The 23649-nt window shown below is 48.0% G+C and overlaps 1 protein-coding gene and 1 pseudogene across 6 annotated transcripts in view; both read right to left on the reverse strand.

Moving 5' to 3' along the window:
- The window catches only part of FNBP1 (formin binding protein 1), a 140846-nt gene that overhangs the window by 7067 nt on the left and 110130 nt on the right, over positions 1-23649 (reverse strand). For 2 of the 6 annotated variants that reach the window (XM_049630175.1, XM_049630158.1), the window contains exons 9-14: positions 19710-19907; positions 18593-18775; positions 8270-8379; positions 3158-3290; positions 1741-1862; positions 1309-1448 (exon numbers count right to left, since the gene is read on the reverse strand). In XM_049630175.1, coding sequence (XP_049486132.1) covers positions 1309-1448; positions 1741-1862; positions 3158-3290; positions 8270-8379; positions 18593-18775; positions 19710-19907 — 886 coding nt within the window. The remainder of the gene's footprint in view (positions 1-1308; positions 1449-1740; positions 1863-3157; positions 3291-8269; positions 8380-18592; positions 18776-19709; positions 19908-23649) is intronic. The other 4 variants (XM_049630184.1, XM_049630167.1, XM_049630203.1 and 1 more) reach the window with 4 other exon arrangements.
- LOC125928013 (uncharacterized) lies at positions 17229-17342 on the reverse strand (annotated as a pseudogene).

Consider the following 23649-nt stretch of genomic DNA (forward strand, 5'->3'; position numbering starts at 1 on the left):
CTTCTCCCTGCGATCTGTGTCCACCTCCCTGTTGCCCTGGCACCTGAACCGCCGGGCTCACGGTTATGTTATTATTACAAATAATATAAATCCCAAACCACGACTTCCTCCTCCTGCCTTCCCACTTCAGGGGGACCCCAGGAAGGCACCTTCGGGACCCCTCTCCGCTTTCCTCCCCTTCTTCGTTCCCCGCTTCCCATCAGCCAGGAGTCTGAGCGGTTGGCTGACCGCGGCATCTCGGTGCCCACTCTCGAATCGCGGTCCCCAAGACCGTTTGCGGGAGACAGTTGCCAAAAGTCTAGCCCCCACGGCTCAAACAGCGTTCTGAGCGCAGACTGTCTGGGGCGCTGTTTACAGGGGGTGCCGTAGGGGTGGGGCCGAGGTGTGGGAAGGAGGCAACATCGGCAACATTTAACCTGGTGCTTTCTTGTCACTATCAACATTTGGTCTGTGGCAAGGGAATCTGTAAGATCCCTTCATTCCAGGGCTTCCCCAAACCAACCCGAGCTCGGATGGCTTCTTCCACAGCATCCTCGTTAGCTTTCTACAGGACATCGTTCTGGCAACGCTAGGCTAGTCTTTCTAACCCTCCGTCCCTGTTCTTTGATTGGTCCTGCACATGTGACAGTAAAGATCCTAAGGTATCAACACCCTGCTCAAATGCTTTCAATAGCTCCTCCGTTATTGCCAAGTCAGATCCAAACGCTGCTCTTACCCCCGGCCCCCTGCACAGGTACCACTTTCTCGTCTCAGATTCCCCTATTCCTAAGACCTCTCAGCTCCAGCCGCACGAGCCCATGCTTTCCTTCCCTCCTTCCCTCCGATGTACAGCAGCCTGGAGGGTTCTCTGAGTTCTCTTAAGGATGGGATCTCACCTCCCCCCCCCCCCCCCGAGTGATGTCCCCCTGTCACTCTGTACCCCTCTTCTGGTAAACGCTGCAAATGTGTCTGCTCTCTGATCTCCGGGGGCGGATGCCAAGCCACACCCACCCACATCCCCCCCCCCCCCCCCCCCCCCCGCCCCCGGGGCCTTTCCAAGACAGGGGCTCCAGAAATACTGGAAGGACGGATGAAAAATCATCATCATCCCACACTGTCTGCTGCAAGTAAACTCCACCAAAGCTGTTCGGTTGTGCGGACCGAAGGGCAAACTATACAGCAGTCAGCCACGTGATGATGACGATGACGACGGCAACTCTGAGCAGAACGAATCTTCTAGAAAGATCTAGAAGGCTTCAGAAGAAGATCTGGTCACAGCAGGAGGAGGGACAGCGTGTGCAAGCGGGGAACCCCGTGGGCCCATGTCACCTTCGAACGTGTAGAGGGCTTTGCAAGTCCCGATGGCAGGCAGGGGCTCCTCATCATCAAACTCGTCGTCGAAATCCGTGGCTAGCACCTTCACCTCACTCTCCTGACTCTGCTCCTCTGTGTAACTGCCATCCGGGCTGCTCAAGAAAGCAAAGCACACAGCAACTATAGCGACCGACCCCGGTGAGGGCTCAGACTCTGCCACCGTGCGAGCAACGTGCTTGCACACACGCCCCCCGCCCCCCCGTCCCCCGCTAACGAACACCATCTCGGGTCACCCTGCCCGTCCATCCCCGCCCCACGCGGCATCAGGGACCCGAGTCGTGGCGAAAGGGCAGCTCAGGCCTCACGGGCGCTTTGGTGTCAGGAAACCACCTTACGCTCCTTTCCAGCCTCCAGAATCGGGAAGCGAACACAAGGGAGATACTGTACCTCTCGCGGTCCTGAGCGCAGTTGTTGACCGTGGTTGGGTTCTGGGCCTCGTACATTCCGCTCTGGCGCCGGGCCTGATCGCTGCGCGCTGGCAGCCTGCCTTCTACCTCGGCCAGCCAGGCCTGCGAGCAAGAGTGACGAAAGGCCCTGGTCTGAGCTCAGCTCAGGGCCCGACCGTGGAGTCCTAAGGCCCCACGCTGGGGTTGCCCGATGGTCACTGAAGCTGAGACTCCAGAAGGACTCCATGGGGGGGGGGGGGGGGGAGGGGGGGGGGGGGGGTGTCCTTCCAGTGTATTTGCACCTGGCTGTACCACCGCTTCTAGCTCGTCTCACCTCGGAGACGTAGAAGCAAAGGCACTGAGGCAGCTGTGACAATGGGGCAGAAAGAACACGGGACCGGACCGCGTCACACTCTCGGGCTTTTTGCAAACAGCCGTGTGGTTTCAGATGCGTTACTTCCAGTTCCTTCTGGTTCCAAAATTCTGTGACCTCGAGGTCACACGGGGAAACAGGAGGATCCTGCCCCACGTAAGCAGTGACTCACTTTGAAAGCCACGCTTCCTTTTTTTGGGGAGGATCACTCTCTTGAATAGGGAAGAAACGTACATATAGGAAATCCGAAGTAGAAAAAATTGCCCTCGGCGACATTTGAAACAGGGTAAGAGAGGATGAAAGTGATCAGAAAAGGACATTTCTAGGTTCTAGAGACTCAAAAACAGTACCAACTGATGGATGGGCTCCAGGAAGAATTTTAAAAACGCCCCCGTTGACCCTTCGTGGCTGCAAATCACCTATTCTGACCGGAACGATCGGTTACTAATGTATCTTTCCGTGTTTTGTAGCCTTCACGTTTGGGGGCAAAAGAAGCCTTTGGGTGCTCCTCTCTCGGTCCTTGAAACATTTATTATTTGTATTTCCCACTCACTTCTGATCTGTGTCTCCTCCCGGTCTTCACAGACATAACCCTTTAATAATGGGGCCTTTGAAAGAACAATAACACATTGGAATTGATTTTTTTTTTTTTAAGTTTTTTTGATTCCGGGCGGTGTTGGACGATTACATTCTTCCAGTTGTTTCCATGACCAACAGAAAATGAAGCAGGATCAACTAAGGGAGGCACTTCGGGAAAAGCACTGTGGATCCCAATATGACTCTGATCGGCATCGGCTTTAGGAGACACAACGGACCGAGGGAGTGCTGAGGGGCAGGACGCTCAGTGCACGACCATTTCCCCTCTTACGACAACTCCACAACTCGAGACCCACCCCTTGAGACCCACCCCGACACCTCTGGCTGAATCTCCAGCCGGTGCCAGACGCTCTGTGACCGCGCCCCCCCCCCCCCGCCCCTCCCTCTGTTTCTGTCTTTTTCTTTTTTTTTTTTTCAACAGAGCTTTTCAACCCCAGCTTTTTCATACCTCAAATTTCTGGGCTTCTAGCCGCAGTTTGTCTATATTTTGGCTGACTTCTGTTAATTTGTGATCCAGGCTGGCTGGGTCTCCCATCTGAGGATTCTTTAGGTAAACATCTTTCATTTTTGTTATGGCATCTCTGGAGGGAGGGGAAAAAAAAACCAAGAATGAGCAGAACACGGTGAAAGGTGAATGTCACGAGCTAAGTGTATTCTCCCGACGCCCTGGGAACCGTGTGAAGGTTAAGCAGGGGAAGATCGGGTAACGTCTGGGTTGGGGGGCGGGGAGCATCGGGGCTTCCTTTCCTTCTTTAAAACTCTGTAAGAATTCCGCTACCCAGGCCTGTGTCATCCAGAGACGGTTATTAAACTCTCAGTCGCCTCTTCTGAATGCTACCTGGTGTCTCCCCATTGCCTTTAGCCGTTGAGAAACGTGAATCAATCCTGACCCCTCCCCTTGCCCCAAACGACAATAAAACCAAAGCAAACCCAGAGGTCTTCTTGTGCGCATCCTTCACGCAAGCCAAAGCGACAGCTGGCATCCTGGGTCCTGCGGGGCTGTCGTTCGCTCACCCCGTGGAGAAGCACAGTTAACTGCTTTGGAAATTTTCCTACACACCCCTTACAGCTATTAAGAAACCAGATCCATCCAGTTGGTATCCATGACGAGAGCAGCCGAGCCTCAAAGCTGCATACAGCAAGATCCCACCCCCTTCCTGAAATCAGGTGTCGGAGGCCCGCCCACAGCAGCCTGAGTAAGGGATCCCCATGCTGGGGTTATCTCTAGGACCACAGAGCCCTCTTAATTTGAACTCTGGCTTCAAGGAACCTTCGGAGGGGGTCAAGATGTTAAAAAGTTTAGGGGCGCCTGGGTGGCTCGGTCGGTTGAGCATCCAACTCTTGATTTCGGCTCAGGCCACGATCTCGCGGTTCGTGAGTTCGAGCCCTGCGTCGGGCTCTGCGCTGACAGCCCGGAGCCTGGAGCCTGCTTCGGATTCTGTGTCTCCCTCTCCCGCGCCCCAAAATAAATACACATTAACAAATTTTTTCAAAAAGACGTTAAAAGCTTAACCCAAGTGACTCTGCAGGTGGTAGCGGCCAACTTCCAGGAGCTTCCGTAAAAGACACTCCACACCCATCATACGACATCAGACCAATGAACCAAACCCTATTCTGAGTCACGGGAAATAGTTTAAATTTTTTTTTTTAATTTTTAATATGTATCATAAAGCTCTAAGTTTCCTTTTATGAGTATCACCTTAGTGATAGCCCAGTAGCTGATTCGGAGAATGTGTGTTCAGGTTCAGTTCTGCTCTGTACATTTCCCAGTGCCTAGTATGACTTCGTTAGTCTCTGAGTTATTCAGAGCTACACTTCTTAATTTCTAAACTTTTGTTCTTGGTAACCAGCTTTATGTCAGGCTTCAGAGAGCACGCCTTGAATGCGGTCTCCCCTTGGACGTTTGTAGAGATTCGCTTCATGAAAACAGGATGTGCTCAACTTTTGGAAACGTTCTAGTGGGTGCTTGAAAAGAATGCGTACCATGCAATCACTGGATAGGCGTGTCCTGGGTCAATGTGATCGATCCTATCATTTAAATATTCTGCCCTGACTGTGTTGAATCTGTTCTGTCAGTTACGGACAGAAGAGCATTAAAAAAAAAAAAATCTCTCCCTACAACGACGTGTTTGTGTTTCTTGTACACGCTGATGTCCAAGGGTTAAGAGCAAAACCTTGTTTATGTTTTGAGGTCATCTGGTCCTACGGATTTAACTGAGCTGTTTGGTACTCGAAGTATTTATTGTTATAAAGTTGATCCTCCTTGAGCTGAATAGAGGGTTTTTTTGGCCCGAAAGTCAGTCTTCCTTCGGTCGGCACTGGCCAATCAGTGGATGACAGACCTTTTTCCATTCTTTTATTTTCAACCTTTCTGTACCTTGCGTGTTAGGGGTGCCCTGGAGCCTGCTTCAGATTCTGTGTCCCCCCCTCTCTCTCTGTCCCTCCTCCACTTGTGCTCTGTCTCTCAAAAATAAATAAAAATATTAAAAAAAAAAAAAAAAAGAAAAAGAAAAGGGGCACCTGGGTGGCTCAGTTAAGCATCTGGCTTCGGCTCAGGTCATGATCTCACGGTCTGTGAGTTCGAGCCCCGCGTCGGGCTCTGTGCTGACAGCTCAGAGCCTGGAGCCTGTTTCGGATTCTGTGTCTCCCTCTCTCTCTCTGCCCCTCCCCTGCTCGAGCTTTGTCTCCCTCTCCTCTCTCTCAAATAAACATTAAAAAAATTTTTAAATGAAATCTAGCATCAACTTTGTGCTTCTGACTAATCCTGCCTTCTTCTACACACAAATGTCAGCGGCCTGACATATGGTTTGTTCATCACTTTATCCTCAGCGCCTACGATATTTCCTTGTACACAGTACATGCTCACTAAACAGTCATTTAGCGAAGGTTTAAATGTGATTTGCCTAATTACCAGCAAGGCTGCTGGAAGGGTTAAGAGGTTAACCAGTTTCCCTGGCCATGACCCAAGTGGCAGAGGAAATTTTCTACGTAATTATTGGACAGCGTCCGATGTCATTTCGGATGCTTGAGTCCTAACTTCCTACTCTCGGACGGAACACAACTGCTCACATATTAAACGGCATGAGGTTTAACTGGCTTATACACCGATGACCCTTTCTGTATTTGGTCCCACATGTAATAAAAAGTACAGGGACGAAGTTTTCATTTCAGGAGGTGTATTTCTAATATAAAACAGCAGCGAAGGTAATTATATGTGCTGCTACATTTTATGTGGCATAACAGGATTTATGAAACCCACCCATTTTTCAGGAGCTGCTTTACCAGAGGCAAAAAAATAAATAAATAAACAACTACTTTTCTTTTGCATATACTTTAACTGTACTGACCTACCAATTGTTTGCTTTATGCATAACCAAATTTTATTTTTAAAAACGATTTTTTTTAATGTTTATTTTTTTGAGAGAGAGAGACAGAGAGAGACAGAGCACAAGCAGGGGGAGAGAGGGAGGCACAGAATCCAAAGCAGGCTCCCGGCTGCAAGCCATCACCTGACGCAGGGCTCGAACTCACGAACCGTGAGATCATGACCCCGGCTGAAGTCGGACGCTCAACCGACTGAGCCACCCAGGCGTCCCTGCATAACCCGATTTTAATCCCAGCTTCCATATCGTTCAAATCACACAGAGTCACTTTTTGGCTACATGCAGAGCACAAAATCTCAAGTTCAAATCTCAGATGGATCAGTGACTCGCCTAACTCACTCAGTGAGAATTTTAGAAGGTGGGAGACGATTAACAAAGTGGTTTTTCAATCGGGATTAGTAGCAAGTATCCCCTACATGATATTAAAGATGTACAGGTTATAAACGTGGGAAGCACAAGGGAAGACAGATATCAAACCTCTTCCATTTTTTTTTTTTTTATGGGTACGATTCTAGGGAACTTGCAAAACAGCCCCGAAAACTGGGAACCCCGGAAGGGGAGGCAGAAGCTGGTCAAGAGTCAGCAACCGTCACCCCCCTGACGGCCGGCGGTGTGTAAGGCGTACTGTGATTTATTTTCTAGACACTGTCAATATGTTCCGTAACAAGATACGGAGACGCGAGAACCTCTGGGAGGGCTGACTGTCATTCAACCTCAGGGAGAAAAACAAGCACGTTTTGGACCCAAAGCTAGGACATGGGGCAAGGGGGAGGGGCTAGAGTCAGGCCGTGTTTCTCTTCCTCATTTGTACACGAGACTTGGCTCTGGGGCACGTGGGTGGCTCAGTGGGTTAAGCATCTAATTCTTGATCTCGGCTCAGGTCACCCTCTCAGTTTGTGAGACAAAGCCCCGTGTCAGGCTCTGCGAGGACAGTGCGGAGCCTGCTTGGGATTCTTCCTTTCTCCCTCTGTCCCTTCTCCCCCTCCTCTCTCCCTCTCGAAATAAATAAACTTAAAAAAAAAAAAAAAACAACCCTCAGCTATACAGTCACGATTAAAAAAAAAAAGAGGGGGGGGGGGGGGATGGGTGAAGCAGGTGAAGGAGATTAAAAGCACACGGATCATGATGAACACTGTGTAAAATATGAACTGTCCAATCACCACATTGTCCACCTGAAGCCAATACGACACCGCACGTTAACTCTACTGGAATTAAAATTAAAAACCTAGAAAGAAATACAAAATTTAAGGGTTGCCTGGCTGGCTCGGCCGGGAGAGCGTGCGACTCTTGATCTCGGGGTTGTTGAGTTCAAGCGCCACGGTGGGGGTAGACATTACTTCAAAAGAAGTAAAAAAAATTTTTTTTAAATGCGGAAATATAGAAAAAAAAATAATCTTATGTATTTTGTTGCCCAAACTCAGAATGAAACCTATTTGTGAAAAGAATTCTCCTGATCGGTACTGAAGTCCTCCAGGAGACTCTCCGCGACAAAACACGCGGCCGAAATAATCACTTATGTTGAACCCATTTTAGGATTTCCTGTCTTTCCAAACTGAACCTGAATTCCTTTTTCTTTCTCTTTCTTTTCTTTTTCTTTCTTTCTTTCTTTCTTTCTTTCTTTCTTTCTTTCTTTCTTTCTCTTCCTTCCTTCCTTTCCTCTTTCTTTCTTCCTTCCTTCCTCCTTTCCTTTCTTTTTCTTTTTTCTTCCTTCCTTTTTCATTTTTCCTCCTTCCTCCCTTCGTCCTTCCTCTCTTTTCCTTTTCTATCTTCCTTCCTTCTTCCTTCCTTCCTTTTTCTTTTTTCTTTTTCCTCCTTCCTTCCTTTTTCTTCCTTCCTTCCTTCCTCTTTCTTTCTCTCTTCCTTCTCCTTCCTTCTTTTTCCTTTCTTCCCTCCTTCCTTCATTTTTCTTCCTTCCTTTCTTTCTCCCTTTTTTCTTCCTTCCTCCTTCCTTCCTTTTTTCCTTTCTTCCTTCCTTCCTTTTTTCTTTCTCTCTTCCTTCCTCCCTTTCTTTCTTTCTCTCTCTCTTTCTTTCGACTTTTTCTTAAGTCATCTCTACACCCAACGTGGGGGCTCGAACTCACGACCCCGAGACCGAGCGTTCGCGAGCTCCCCCCGACTGAGCCGGCCAGGCGCCCCCGAACCTGAATTTCTCAGTAAGTCACACTGCTGCACTCTACCTTTGGTCCATCTCCTTTTGAATTTCTTTATTTAATTCATCGACTTTCTGCTGCAACTTTTTCCTTCTCTGCTCAGGCGGGAGGTTGCTGAAATCCTCTGGCGCGGCGCCCTGCAGATGCAAACATGCGTGAGCCAGCGGCAGGGCTGGAAAACAGACACCGAGCGAAGCCCGCGGGAAAGATGCCCCCAGACCCCGGGGGCCGCAGATGTCCGCATGTGTTTTCATGAAATCGGTGAAGCCCTTTCCCACGACACCCAGCTGAGTCGCAGAATCAGTGCATGCAAACCGCCAAGGAAAGTCCCACAGACCGGTTCCCGCTCCAGGCCTGCCGGCCCAGCCGCCTTCCGCCAAAGGCAGAGAGCGAGACGGCAGAAGGAGGGAGGCGAAGAAGTACCTCTGACCCCCTCGAGAATCCACGAGAAACCCATTTTGCGAGAGGTTCTCCACTTGACCGCCAGGGTCGGTGGCATCGCTGAAGTCTGAAGGAAGTTTGGAGTTTCTGCTTCCTTCATAAAACACAGGGACGAGCGCCCCTGTCACCCATGTCCCGTCAAAGGCACTGCTTTCCTCCCTGATCTTTCTTCCCATTTCTGCACACAGGCGGAGGCCAAAAGTTTCCATCCCCAGCAAGTGACAGATGGGACATCTGGCTCCTCAGAGACCGTGGGTGAAAAGGACATTAAAACATATATCCTCCCACCTCCCCACCCCCCCACCCCCCACCGGACCCTTCCCTCTGAAAGTCTGGTCACGCCTTTTGACATCTAGAGGGTGACCGCAGAAAAGTCCTCGGAGAGCTCGCGCCCCGATCTCCACACCGGCTTCCCAGCGTGCAAATAAATCCATGCCAGCTGTTTCCAATCTGGCAGGAGGAGCAGATTTTGACATCTTGATCCCCCTTCAGAAACAATTCCTATCTTTCCTCCGTGCCTGCCATCTGAGCAGAAAATATCAACAGCGAGCTTCCAGACAGATGCTTACGCGTTAGAAGCTGCGGCTAGGCTGTTGGTCCCCGAGTGCTTTGACTTCAACGAGGCTGTGACCATAAAGACAGAGAAATGTATTCCACAACCAGGGAGAAGCCAAGGAATTGAAAAAGAGATCCCCCCCCCCGCCCCCGCCCGCCTTGCTTTCGAGCCAATTAAACAAGGACCAGACTGGCTCGGGAGGGGGTGGAAAAGAGGGGACCCGGATAACGGAATTCCGAAATCAAGCTGAATTTGCCAAGCAGCTAATATAGTGCTTTGTGACCAAGGCTCCTTGGCTGCCTGCGACAGGATGCCAGGTTGCTGGGCTGGAAGCGTGTGATTCAGCAGGGTTTACCCGAAGGCCACGCACAGACCTCTCTCAGCTGATGCTCTCAGACTTGTGCGCGTGCGTGCGTGTGTGTGTGCGTGTAAGAGAGAGAAGATTTGAGTGAAACCAGAAGTGGCTATTTCCCTGATGGCAAACGGAGCCAGTCCAATCGCCTCGACGGTGAAGAGGCACCAGAAAGAAATCAGACTTGTTTTTTCTTTCCCACGTGCTACTGCTGTGTCGGTGACACTCGAAACCCTCAATCGTGTGCTTTTTCACTTGGGCTGAATTCAGTCGCCGGGCCAGCGAGCACGAGACTCTGTCCTCGTGCTGGCTTGGCTCAAAACAGATCAGCACGCTTTCCGGAATGGAGGGGCTTTTTGGTCTGTGTTGCTTTTCGGTGCTGCAACAAGTCACGGCCGCCAGGAGACCTAGCGAGCGGTCGACGTCGACTCACGGATCTTCACTGAGCCTGACTGTGTGCTGGGAGTCCCGAAGAATTTTTTTTCGACAAAGGATGGAAAAGGTCTCATGTCTGCACTGGTCAGTGCGGTAGTCGCACAGAGCTGCCGCACATCTGCACCGCGGCCAGGGCAACCGTGGGACCGCCTGAAGTTTTCGTTTCATTTTCCTGAACTGACATGTGAAGAGCCGCGTGTGAAGTGTGGCTGCCGTACGGGACGGCACAGGTCTAGATGGAGAACAGGTGTAAGATTTGCATTTGGTGTATCCACAGCTGCAAAGGGATCTTCAGTAAAACGGACCGTGCTTAGGGCTTACGGACAGATACCCTCAACAGCAAAAAAGTTAACTTTAATCGTTTACGAAAACTAAAAACGGTTAAATGAGGAAGGAATGAATTAGGGCCCTTTTGATAGATATTCCGTGCTTCTGTATTGCTGTTTAGAAACTAATCTCGGGGCACCTGGGTGGTTCAGTCAGTTAAGTGCCCCGACTTCGGCTCGGGCCATGATCTCACGGTCCATGGGTTCGAGCCCTGCATCGGGCTCTGTACTGATGGCTCAGAGCCTGGGGCCTGCTTCGGATCCTCTGTCCCCCTCTCTCTCTCTGCCCCTCCCCTGCTTGCACGCTCTCTCTCTCTCTCAAAAAATAAATAAAAATATTAAAAAATAGAACCTAATCTCATGCACTATGCCTCAAACAAACCTCATGTCGCCCTTGGAGATGCAGGTCGTAACTTCTACATCCAAAGGAGCGTATGGTGTCTGGAAGTGCCTCAAAAGGCCATTGTGTCCAATTAGCTTTTTAATTCCATGAAGGAATTTATATTTCTAGCTTCGGGTCAGAACAGACTTTCTGAAGTCTTTGGAATGGCCTGGTTTACAAAGAGACTGGCCACACCAGGTGGCACTGGTGTTTCAGGAAGGCGGGGGAGGTCAAAGCATGTATGGTCATTTTAAGTGGCTGTGGCTCTAGGAGGAACTTGTTTTACCCATTTCTGGAATCAAACACTTGCTCCGGAGCATTTCCCCACAAACAGCCCAAGCACGAGCTGCTTCCTGGGATTTTACGCTTGTTTCCACCCCAGGCGTCTCTGGGCAACACTCCATTTCTTTATTAGCGTCTACGTAACGATATAAAGCAACAATTCAATACCGGGTGGGTAAAATGATTTCTATCTCAGACGGAAAGACCGCCTAATATTATTAGTGATATTATCCTTTGTTGCCAGCACCTCAGCAGAAGAAGAAATACAGGAAGGGCAAGGAAGGAACCCCAGTATCTGAGAGACTCCTACTTAATTCATCTAATTTCTCCCCGATTGTTGCTGTCGTCGAACGCAGTTCATTGAAACATTTAGAATGTTTTCCTTCTTGTAGACACTTTAATTAGGGACTCGTCTTGGATTCTGAGTTTAAGAAATGTTCAATTTAATAAAATATTCATTTCCTTCCTTCCTTCCTTCCTTCCTTCCTTCCTTCCTTCCTTCCCTCCCTCTTCTGGTTTTGGCGTTAGGGTAATGCTGGCCCCAGAGAATGAGTTAGGAAGTATTTCCTCTGCTTCGATCTTCTGAAAGAAATTATAGAGAACTGATAGCATTTCTTCCCGAAATATTTGGTAGAATTCACCAGTGAGTCCATTTGGGCCATGTGCTTTAATTCTTGATAAACGAATGCTAGGATCAAATAAATGTGTGTGCTCGCACATGTGTGTGTTTAAGTACGCTCCACGCCCAACGTGGAGCTTGAACTCATGACTCTGAGATCAAGAGTCACATGCTCTATGGACTGAGCCAGCCAGGCACCCCTAAAATATTCATTTTCTTTAGGGTTGAGTTGGTTGCCAAATACTGAGTCAGGTGGAAAAAATTCTGTATATGCGCACATATACATATACGTGCACGCGTACAAATGTGTACATCAGGATAACCAGAAACTCTTATCCTGCATTATCAACAGAATTGCATAAAGTGCTGACTTCCTCCCTGGTTGAATTGTTGCAATTTATCATGGTCCATAATTTTAGGAAATTCTCAGCTGTGCCGTTGAGACCACTATGTAAGTTACACGTATCTGAAGTGCAGTTAAGGGTTATAGAGTTAAGAGTTTCTTTTAAGAAATTTAATAATGATTAGTCTGTTTACTAGGGCTATATGCAAGTAGGTAGGAACAACACAGAACACTAAGTACATCATTTTAGAAAGGCTTAGGAGGCTCCTTGTGGTGTCTGTAAAGTCACCTTGTGATTTCTTAAATCAGCTATGCACAAGGCACCCACGTATTTATGTAGCAACTTTAAACATTCCGTGGCTTGCGATTCTCGCAGGCTGCCTCGGACCTGAGTTTGAGACCGGCACCATCCCTGCACGTGTCCTTCAGGCTCCCCGCATCTTCCATCTGCTTCTGGGGTCCCCAGGGAGGAGCACCCTCCAGCCGCGAAATTTACCTTGACTCCAAATGACCCCATGAGCCACCCCCCCGATATTGAGTATTTCTATTTATGCTCGCACTTAAATAAAGCTTATGAATATTTGCCATCCTCTTAAGGCCCCAATAAGAAAGAAAACCAAATCAGGAGTTAAGCGTTAATTTTCTTAGCGACTTGAAAAGATTAAGATCGCCCCTATTAGATTTTGGACCTTTGTTTTGCAAAGGTCTGATGAAAAAACACCAGCAAAAGCACACGCAAAGGAAACACACACCAAAAAAAAAAAAAAAAAAAAAGCAAGCTGATTAGATTCAGGACATGCATAGAATAATTGTGCTTACCAGCTTGAGAGAAAGCTTCATGTAAAAATTGAAGAGGTAACAGGGGAAAAAAAGAGAGAGAGACAACACATCAGAAGAAGAGGAACTCGACCAGTTCCACTGTATTAACATAGCACATAAATTCACCTGTCGCTTGTGCAAATGGCTTGCAGCGGATCTGTGCAAACGTTCACAAGAGGGGCTGGCCCCTGCCAAAAACCTTCTTTTAGCTGCCACGTTGCCAGAGCAAAGAATAAAGATAGAAAAGGAGAGTTTCTGTTCACAGTTCTGTATCGGTCACATCAGCCTGGAGATGAGCTAAATTACGTTTGCAGTGGGTAACGCATGCGGATAATACAAGCCAAGAATAATCAGGTAGGCTTTTGTTCACCAAATTTCACATGGAATGTTTTACTCACAGTGGGGGTCTGGAGAGCAAGGACTTCCATAAGGTACAAGTAATCTATCTTAAGGAACTCTAATAACTGGCATTTCTTAAAGGCACCCACTCTCGAGTGGGTGAACGGGGGACCAGGGACTGGAAGTTGCTTAAGGAAACCACCCACAGGAGCCAGAAAGCCTCTCTGCACCAGGCTGGAGGCAGGGCGTTGCTCTCTCCCACCTGAGCACCGCTCACCACCTCCTGCACCGTGGAAGGTGTATTCAGAGGCTCTCCATCCACTCTGAGCCCTACCCCCGGGGGTTACATAGCACTTGGGGAATTAACAGCAGCAGCTGCTCTGAAGGTTACCTTTAGGAAATAGAGAACCAGCTGTCTCAACTACCGAGGGAACACTTAACTCCTTGCTGTGGATTTCCTGGGAATTATCAGGACACAGCAGGTGCAATTCTGCTGGGCCTGCAGATTAGCAAAGGTATAGTGACTCCTCGACACAAAACAGATGACGAGGCATCTCCGAATTAGCAAACGAAACATTCGGTTCTTCGTTAACAGGGGGGACATGCTCTATGGCTATAAAGCAGTGTTTTGAGAGTGCAGTGCCTTTTTGCTTAGCTGTCGTCAATCCTAAAAGTTCCGGCAGCTGTAGTAGGATCAAAACTATGTTGGGGACAAAGCACCGAAGAAAGGGCCCTTTGATTTTAAGTGGCGAGTGGGGAGGGTGTTAAAATTCCTTAACCAGATTTAAAAAATCTTATTCTTAAGATTAACTCAAAAATGGATGCTTCTTTTTAAATAGGCAGGAAGCTAGCTTTTAAAGACATTGCCCTTATGGGGGAAAAAGAAAGACTTTGAAGGAAGGAAGTGGTCGGACAAAACTTTTGGGAGAACACGGTACACACAGGCACACTCGTGACTGTCTTGTGCGCCCCTCCTGTGAGCTTTAGCACAGATCAGTTTGTCACGACTTGGGTTCTTTACAGACAACACCGGGTGCACAGCAGAAAACTTTGCGAATATCCTCCCTAGAAAGCACACTACCACCTACAGATGTCTCCTCACACATTATCAAGAGTCTTCAATGCTGCTAATTCAAAGAACCGGAATTTGAACTTCATACATTACCTGTTCTCTATTCGGCTACTTCGGTGACTTATATACGTATGCAAGTTATGTATTCTTCCTTAAGCATCCCGAAAGAAGAATTCTAACATCAAACCTCACGGCACGGGAATATCACCACTTCATAATGAAAACGAATCATGAGGACTGGAAACAAATCCGAGCACCAATGGGAAAATACCGAGTTTTCAAGACAAAATTCGATTTTCCGAAGTGGACAGTGATGGGGAATCTACATAAAGCACCAGCACGGTGCCGCGTATTCTTGTAACGATTATCATAAACTGGTTTCCGGTCGTGAGTTGTAAGCCAGCCAGTTAGATCATTTAACATTAGAAACCGAATCATTTAAGAGAATCGTTTTCAAAGACGGCATTAAGTGCGCTGCGAGACACCCGGGGAGCTAAGAAGCTGTCAGTTTCAGGCAACAAGTATGGAGCCTTGGAAGCCACACGTGTCAATAACACATGAGGGAACACAGAGCCAGCGGGTCCATGTGTTATTCTGCAGCCGCAGGTACTAACCTCAAGTACGAAGAAAGGGGACGGTGAAAATAAATACACGAGTAAATGTGCTTAAGGTCCATGGAAAGTCACGGTACTACTCTATGACCTTGCTCGTTGCTTCAGTGGTCGTTCTGGCTCTCCAAGCTTTATGGCATAACCCCCTTACGGATCCACCTGTTTCAGACCGGATCGTGAGCCCTCTTGCTACGCAACTGCCATCCGTTAAGAGTGTCCTTCTCCTGGGACCACGCTCTGTGGCTGCGCTTATGGGGGAGACTCTGCCGTAAAGGCACATACCCAGGGACATCGTCTCAGACGGCCGAGCTCAGCTCACTGGCATTTTTAGGCAGTTTGGTGGTTATTGGGAAGTTGGGTTCTCTTCCCCCCTCCCGCCCCAAGCTTTCCGGATGAAGGAGCTTGGGATTGCATTTATACTGAGAATTGGGCTTTTTCTGTGTCCAGGTCCGCCAGTGGAGAATTTCACTGCTGGGTCCCCAGTCTTGGTGCTGTCATAGGGGTTAGTGCCTGTGCTGTGACTGTATGACCTGGCCGACACATGGAAACTTACAACATAGTCCCTAGCTTCAAAAGCATACGTGGGCTTCCCTATCGTCCTCTTCATGAGTTCTTTGTGAAAACAGAAAGACTGAGTCTGCCAATAACCAGCAAGAGAACAAAATAAATAAAAAATTACAGTAACCATACAACCACAACATCTGACAAACGGTCGGTAAGGACTTTCCAAATCTTTTCATCCACGTTGATGGGATTTTTCCATGCAACGAGCTCTCAAACGTGGGGAAAATATGTCCACGCTTTAGATTTAGAAGGCCCTTGCCCAGCCCGGGAAAAGAAATCTTAATTTAAGGCAATAAAATTACATCTGTAAATGGCAAACGGAGACCATACTTTCTAGTTCCATTCTTCTTACGGAAAGATGAAAACATGGCTACTCATGCTTAGGTGACCTACTGTAGAAACGTTCAGTGAAACAGAATCTTCTTGCAGATGCCAACGGCTTACAACACCCTTCCCTGGTAGGGTTGCTTTACATCCAATTTGTTAACAAATCATAAATTAAAAAAAAAATAAAATGAAATCTGTTTCCCCAAACTTCAGATTGCTTTTTATTTTTTTGCACTTCCTAATCGTACTTGGATCATGAGTTTCCTTTTTCTTTCCTTTTGGTTGACTGCTACTTCCTGAAGGAAGGGTCATCAAATGTGACCTTTGCTAAGAGCAGACTGACCAAAAGTGAGGGAGGCAGAAATATGTTTCTATCTCCTTACTGATGTTTCCAGTCTGTATATGTGTGAGTTCACTCTCAGCAAAGCACACTCACTATCGAGGAGAAATTTTGTTAACCCTGTTTTTGCTGAGCACAGGTTTAAAGAGTAAGAAATAAACCTCATTTTGCTGATGACCATTTTTTTTTTTTAAAAAGGGATTTTCCTTTAAATCCTCATAATAGCTGGTTTCTCATTTCACGGTGTTAAGTGGTAAATTTTTCCTAGCCATCTTTCCCGTACGCTTATTGATTACTGACATTCTTTGGTCTTTTCCTAAACATTCAGAGAACAGCATGAGACACAGATTCAGAAACCATTTGCAACCGACAGACTGTGTGGTGTTGACAGAATGGAAGAGACACAAACAAATGGGAAACAATCACGGATATTCAACAGACTCCGTTAGGAGATTCCAAAAGACCGTGCAGAGGGGTTTATTAGAAATATAATAAATGAGCGCTCTGTAAAGGTTTTGGAAGTGGCCGAGATGGGTTAACAGACTTATAGTTGATGTAAAACTTTATACGGTCGAGCAAAAACACCCTGGCCAGATGTTGGAAATTCTTCCAGGAGTAAAAGCGGGATGGACGGGAGTGTTAAAAGCCAGCCTGATCGAGCCAGGGATTGAGATCTCATTATAGAGCTCAACGCGATCCGTCATCTACTTGGGATGCTATACTCTGCCTCCTAACAACGGCTCTCCTGAAGTCTTGCGGAAGTTAAATCTCTAATTCCTAACCTGACACGCTGGGTAACCTTAAAACAAAATAATCCCACCAACAATACAGATTCTTTGCATGAAACACTGGGATTCCCTGATGAAAGAAACTCTGCATATAAAGAAATAGGGGGGTTGTCCCTTGTTCTGTTTACTTATTTATTTTTAAAATACGGAACGCGCAGGGGCGCCTGGGTGGCTCAGTCGGTTAAGCGTCCGACTTCGGCTCAGGTCATGATCTCGCAGTCGTGAGTTCGAGCCCCGCGTCGGGCTCCGCGCTGACGGCTCGGAGCCTGGAGCCTCCTTTGGATTCTGTGTCTCCCTCTCTCTCTGCCCCTCCCTCGCTCGTGTACTCACACTCGCTCGCTCTCTCTCTCTCTCTCTCTCTCTCTCTCAAAAATAAATAAATAAACATTTAAAAAAATGGAACGTCTCATGATTTTGTGTGTCACTCTCACATAGGGACCACGCTAATCTCCTCTGTATCGTTCCAATTTTAGCAGATGTGCTGTCCCTTGTTTTAAAAGGCAACCACTTGATTGGCTGTTATTTACTGACACTTCTTCTTTACCCAAAGGAGGGGAAGAGTAAAAATCGTGTCGGTACAAGAACACATCCCCCTGCCACCGGACGGCGATCCCCAAAGGTCAGGACAAAAGACCTTTACTGGATACGTCACCGCGCTATGTGTCTGTTTGCTCTTCACTGCCACACTTCACTCGTTATTCGTAATGAAGAGTGTTGGGGGCATGGCTTAGAGTCCACTGATCGGTTCGATTTATTTGGGAGGCTACGGCTGACTCTATTCCAATCTTTTCCCGTAAACCACACTGGTATCTACTTTTGGTTCCTGGATCAATTCCACAAAACCCTGTGAGTGCAGCCAGGCAATGGTAATTAGCGTGGCAAACTGGAGTATAAATGACCTCCACTGGCGGGTCGACCGTGGGGTACCAGATCCTCCCTGAATGTGGATGTCGCAAAACCTCAGCGTATGACGAGCGGGCTCTCTGGCTTTCATTCTGGCTCGCCGTCTTCCCAAGTTCATCTTTTTATGCCTTAGTTTTCTTGCCAGCAAGACAAGGAAACCTCGGTACCTAGGTTCGGAGGGCGGCCGAAGGAAAAGCAAACGAGCACACCGAACAGGGTCTGGTACATCACAAGCACTCGATAAACGTCAGCTCCTTCTTATTTTCACCCTTTAAAGACAAATACTGCGTGTTCGGCCTCTTCCAGTCAACAGGTATTTTATCAGTCTTGTAAGTTCAGCCAAACAGCTCAAGAAACCACTGTAAACTCATGACATCTCCGCCCTCCGAACCCTGAGGCTTAGCCCCGGGGAGAAGTGCCTCGGCGACACTCAGGTGGTTTTGGGAATTAACGAGCAAGTATTTTCTGGGCGTACAGTGACTTCCAATTCCTCATCTCGTCTGCCACTGGCTTTAGAGAGCGAACCGAAGTTTTCCTTTTTTGGTAAAATATTAATGACTTAGATGTTTTAAAAGGGAAGTGGAGACAAGTCCTTCCGAAACGCGCGAAGGGCGCACAGAACCCCGGGCTGGCTGGCTTTCTCTTCTTCTTTCCGTCCATTCTGCTTCCTCCTTCCTCCTCCCCTCTTTCTATTGTTGTTCTTCCGTCTAGCTATGAGGAATCACAGGTCCTTACGGTTTCGCGTTATGGGAAAACACAACGGGCTCAACTCACAAACGAGATAAAGTGACGCAGGGCCAAACACGCAACCCAAGCGCACGAGAGAGACAGGATTCCAGAGCGGAACTTACCCCACGCTTTAGGCTCCTGAAGCAGTGGATTTTGGGTTTGGAGGTCATGAACTCGTTGAAGCGATGGGAGAGGGGTTCCTTTTGCTGCTTGGGAGACTGGGGGCCGTTGGGAACAGCAGTGGGTAAGGCAGAGGCAGGGGGAGGAGGGGGAGGCTGATGGGGGGATGTTAAAAGGGACATAAGCTACATGTAAGAGACGGAGCAGTGACAGAGTAAAATCAGAAACAAGAAGATAAGACACAAAACAAAAATAAGCATCAAATCATATTGGAAATCCAAAGCAAGTACAACGCAAAACGATCGACTATCCCGGCCATGGTCCGAAAGAAAACACTGGGGCATGTGACGAAAGGGGAAGTTTTTAGTAAGTAGAAGCAAGAAGACCGAGGGACATCTGACCAGCAGCTCATGCAGACTTTCCACATGCAAACTAAGGCTTCTGATTAGTTCCGCCAAACCCGTTAGAGCCAGAAGGGCCGAGACTTCTAACCCGCCTACGCTAACAGAGCTGAGCTTGGTGGGAGAGAATGAAGGACCCGACAGCCTCTGCGAAGCACATAGCAAAGTTATCCTGAGGCAAAAGCAGTCCCGTGGCCTTGACCACAGCCGACGCCCAGGTTAGAGCGGCCATGCGCCTGCGCATCACACTATCAAAAGAAAACGCAAAAAATGGGCATGGACGCACACAGGTTAACACGAGTCCAACACCGAGTTATTAACCCATGGAAGCGATTCCAATGAGATCTGCTGATAAATCGTTATCGGAATTCTGCGCGGTAACCCCTCTCCCAGCCGAGGCGACCGGGCGTCTGGGAGACTTAGCAGTGAAAGGCATGATGGGAAATGGCCGAGAGGTCAGTAGAGGTCAGGGTTAGCGTGGGCGACACGGTACAAAGTGGTAATATGCATCGGAAGTCAGACAAATGGCCATGGCAAAGGTTCCACCACCAAAGAGAAATGATGGTTCAAAATAAAACAGCTCACTAGCTTTTCTTTCTTTGCATTCTGCGTTCTGTTTAAAATTCTTTGCTTGTTTGTTTTTAAAGGCTTAACAGAGAAAGTCAAAAATCGCCACACTTTGTAAAACTCCTTTCACACCGGGTCCAACCATCAGTACCTTATTTTTTTTGATGAAGGGCCACAACTTTCCTTTGGATTTGCCACCAAATTTGAGCTCCGGTTTGCCTTCTCCTCTGGAATTCGAGAGGCTGTTATCTGACACAGTGCGCTTCATCGGCTGAGTGTAATCCTCAAATTCAATGTCCCCGGGAGGCTCAAAGCCGGACTTGTAAGCTTCTATGACCAGCTGCGAATCCTGAAATGACACCCACCAAACAGGAATGCATTTAAATACGTGCAAATACCTTTTACACAATGAATTATGATCATACAGCTGACCGTGTAAAGAATTTTGTCCAAATAAGGACTCACAGAATTGCATCTATATTGGTTAATAACAGATTTTTTTCTAGTCAAACATATATTTTTTTTCTTTTTCTCTTTTTAAAATTTGTTTAAACCTTTATCTTTGAAAGAGAGACAGAGAGCGAGCAGGGGAGGAAGAGAGAGAGAGAGAGAGAGAGAGAGAGAGAGACAGAATCCGAAGCAGGCTCCAGGCTGTTAGCCCAGAGCCCGACGCGGGGCTCGAACTCACAAACCGTGAGATCATGACCTGAGCTGAAATCAAGAGTCGGGCACTTGACCGACTGAGCCTCCCAGGCGACCCTCCAGGAATATTTTTATAACTAGAAAGACTAAGTGCCATTCGTAAAGGTATGTGTCTAGTGGAGATGGGAGAACACTTTTAAGAACCACCTGTCCACATATGGAGAAACAAATATTAAGGAAGAATGACTTTGCTAAAAGCAGGGAGAAAAAAAATGAACGGCTGTTACGCAATTCCCTTGAAAAATACAGTAATACAAAAGTCTGGTTCTCACCAGAAATTCCTAAGGTAATTTAGCACCCCCCAAAGTCAAAGCCAAGCGGAGATAATCGCTCTCATTTCTTTGGTTCGTTGTGGTTCGGGGGTTTTAATTCATCGCATGGTTTTTCCTTATGTATGCATTTGTTCACGGTCCCAAAGGCAAGCTCCCTTCTGTTTTTCCTCTACTGTATCCCCAGAACCTGGATGGTGCCTGGGGAGAACCGTGGGCAACAAATGTCTGCTGAATAAATCAATGAACTCTACGGTGTGCACGCTGCTAGGAACTCTGGGTGCCTCACCTTCTCAGGGTCAGAGAGCGCAGGCACAAACGTGTGAGGCAATCACAACCATAATGCCATAGAAAGATAGATGTATACATAAAATATCACAGGGGCGCCTGAGTGGCTCAGTCGGGTAAGTGTCTGACTTCAACTCAGGTCACGATCTCACGGTTCATGAGTTCGAGTCCCACGTCGGGCTCTGTGCTGACAGCTCAGAGCCCGGAGGCTGCTTCGGATTCGTGTCTCCCTCTCTCTCGGCCCTGCCCGCACTCACACGGCCTCGCTTTCTCTCAAAAACAGATAAGCATTTAAAAAGTTAAAAAAAGTAACTATAGAGAAGACAATCTAGAAAGATCTCAGTTCTTTTCTTTTCTTTATTTATCTTGAGAGAAAGAGAATGCGGGACAGGCGCAGAGAGAGAGCGCGAGAGAGAGAATCCCAAGCAGGCGCCACCCAGTGCAGGGCTTGAACCCTCGAACTGTGACAACATGACCTGAGCCAGAGTCAGACGCTTAACTGACTGAGCCGCCCAGGTGCCCCTGGGAAGATCTCAATTCTTTTTTTTTGTTTTTATTATTTTAAAATTTTGTTTTAATGTTTATTTTTGAGAGAGGGAGAGACGGAGAGAGAGACAGAGCACGAGCGGGGGAGGGGCAGAGAGAGAGGGAGACCCAGAATCCAAAGCAGGCTCCAGGCTCCGAGCTGTCCGCACAGAGCCCGACGCGGGGCTCGAACTCACAAATCACAAGATCATGACCTGAGTGGAAGTCAGACGCTTAACTGACTGAGCCACCCAGGCACCCCAAGATCTCAATTCTGAATACAAGCCCACATTTTAGCAAATATTTTAGCTACTACCTACTTTGTAGATGGGCCATAGACTGCGGATTATCTCCTTTTTTTTCTTTTAATTTTCTTTAAATGTGTATTTATTTTTGAGAGAAAGGGAGAGAGAGAGAGAGAACGAGTGGGGAGGGGTAAAGAGAGGAAGACACAGAATCTGAAGCAGGCTCCAGGCTCTCAGCTGTCAGCACAGAGCCCAACGTGGGGCTCAAACCCGTGAACCATGAGATCATGACCTGAGCCAAGGTCGGACACCTAACCGACTGAGCCAGCCAGGCGCCCCAGACCACCTAAATTTTGACCTCTGAGATCTCTGAGACATAGACAGGGCAGGGCACCATTTTATGAAGACTCTTTAAAGGGATGGTGTGGGCCCTTCTCTATATTCTGCTTTCTGGAAGTCGGACGTGATGGCTGGAGCTCCAGAAGCCACGTTGAGTTTGAAGGTCACATCATCAAAAGCTGTGAGCTAAGAGGAGCCCAGGTCCCTGAGGTCTTAGAGACATCTGTCCACGCCATGACTGGACCCTCTGCCTGCAGACATCCTTTACGTGACAGGGGAAACAATCCCCCTTGTGTAAGACACTACGCTTCTGGTCACACACGGGGAGACGTATGCTAGCAGAGTCGGGTCCACAAGCCCAGGTGTGCCAGTGAGCACGCCACTGTGCTCTAGTGAAAACATGGCCATGTGAAAATAAGTGGAAACTGACCTCACATAAATAAACCAGTGGGAACGCTTAAGTAATCATGTGATTCTGACACTGCATTAAGGGGGAGAGGGGACATCCGGTTTGTTGGAGAGCTGGGGGCTTTAGGACCTCCTACCCCATTTAAATAAATAATCACCTCTTCCAAATCTTTGCTCAAACGTCACTCCTTGGTAGAATACCCCATAGGCACTTCTAACACGCTTTCCTACCTCATTTTCCCCCAAATGCTCATCCTGGTATTTTATTTTATTGTATTTTATTTTAGAGAGCACACAAGCTGGGGAGAGGGGGGACAGCGGGGGGGAGAGAGACAGAGAGAGGGAGAATCTTAAGCAGGCTCCATGCACAGCACAGAGCCTGACGCAGGGCTCGATCCGACGGCCCTGGGATCATGATGTGAGCAGAAACCAAGAGTCAGATGCTCAACTGACTGAGCCACCCAGGGGCTCTGCGCTCGTCCTGTTTTAACACTCGTTTATTTTGCTACTGTCCGTCTCCGTCTTTAGAACTGTGCCTGGCACTTGCGAGTGAGTGGGCAGATCCAGACGTGTGCCAGGAACGGTGCTGGTTTTAGAAATAAAAAGAACAAGGTGGTGGGCTTAAGGGAAAGAACATGGGTTTCCGAGGGTGTAACAGCGGCCAAACATGAACAGGCGGAGAGCGAGAGCGTGTGATAAAAGGAAAAAGGGCGACGGAAGCAGCAAAGATCAAAGCAGCAGGACCACAAGTAACTGTGCTAAGAGCCGAATCTACCGAAGAAGATAAACTTGAAACACGCTGTGAGAACAGGGCAGGCGGAAAGGAATGTGCAAGGAGAGGTGTTATATAGGGATTAAGGAATATCTCGCCCTTGAATTCTCAAAAAAAAAAAAAAAAAAAGCAAATTGAAACATTCATTCAAGGAACACCAAAGGTTGAGGGAGTAAGCCAGGCAGGTATCTGGGGGAAGAACATTCCAGGCAGAGGAACAGCAAGGTAGGAGCATACTTTTGAGCTTACGAGGAAGACAGCACTGGGGAGAGCAGAGAATAGGCGACGTGGGACGGATAAATGGGGAGGCAGGGCGTTCCAGATGGTTCAGGGCGTCGAGGCCCCAGCGGCTTTGATTTTTTCCGGGAGACAGAAGCCCTGTGAGGGCCCTGAGCAGAGGAGACATGTGACCTGGCTTATTGTTAAAAAAAAAAAAAAAAAAAAAAAAAAGAACCCTCTGGTCTCTGTGTTAAGAATGAACGGGGGTGGGGGACAAAGGTGGAAGACTAGTTAGAGGTCTCCTGCAGTCATCCGGGCTCCTCC

The sequence above is a fragment of the Panthera uncia genome, chromosome D4 (genome assembly GCF_023721935.1).
Source record: "Panthera uncia isolate 11264 chromosome D4, Puncia_PCG_1.0, whole genome shotgun sequence".
NCBI classification, from domain to species: domain Eukaryota; kingdom Metazoa; phylum Chordata; class Mammalia; order Carnivora; family Felidae; genus Panthera; species Panthera uncia.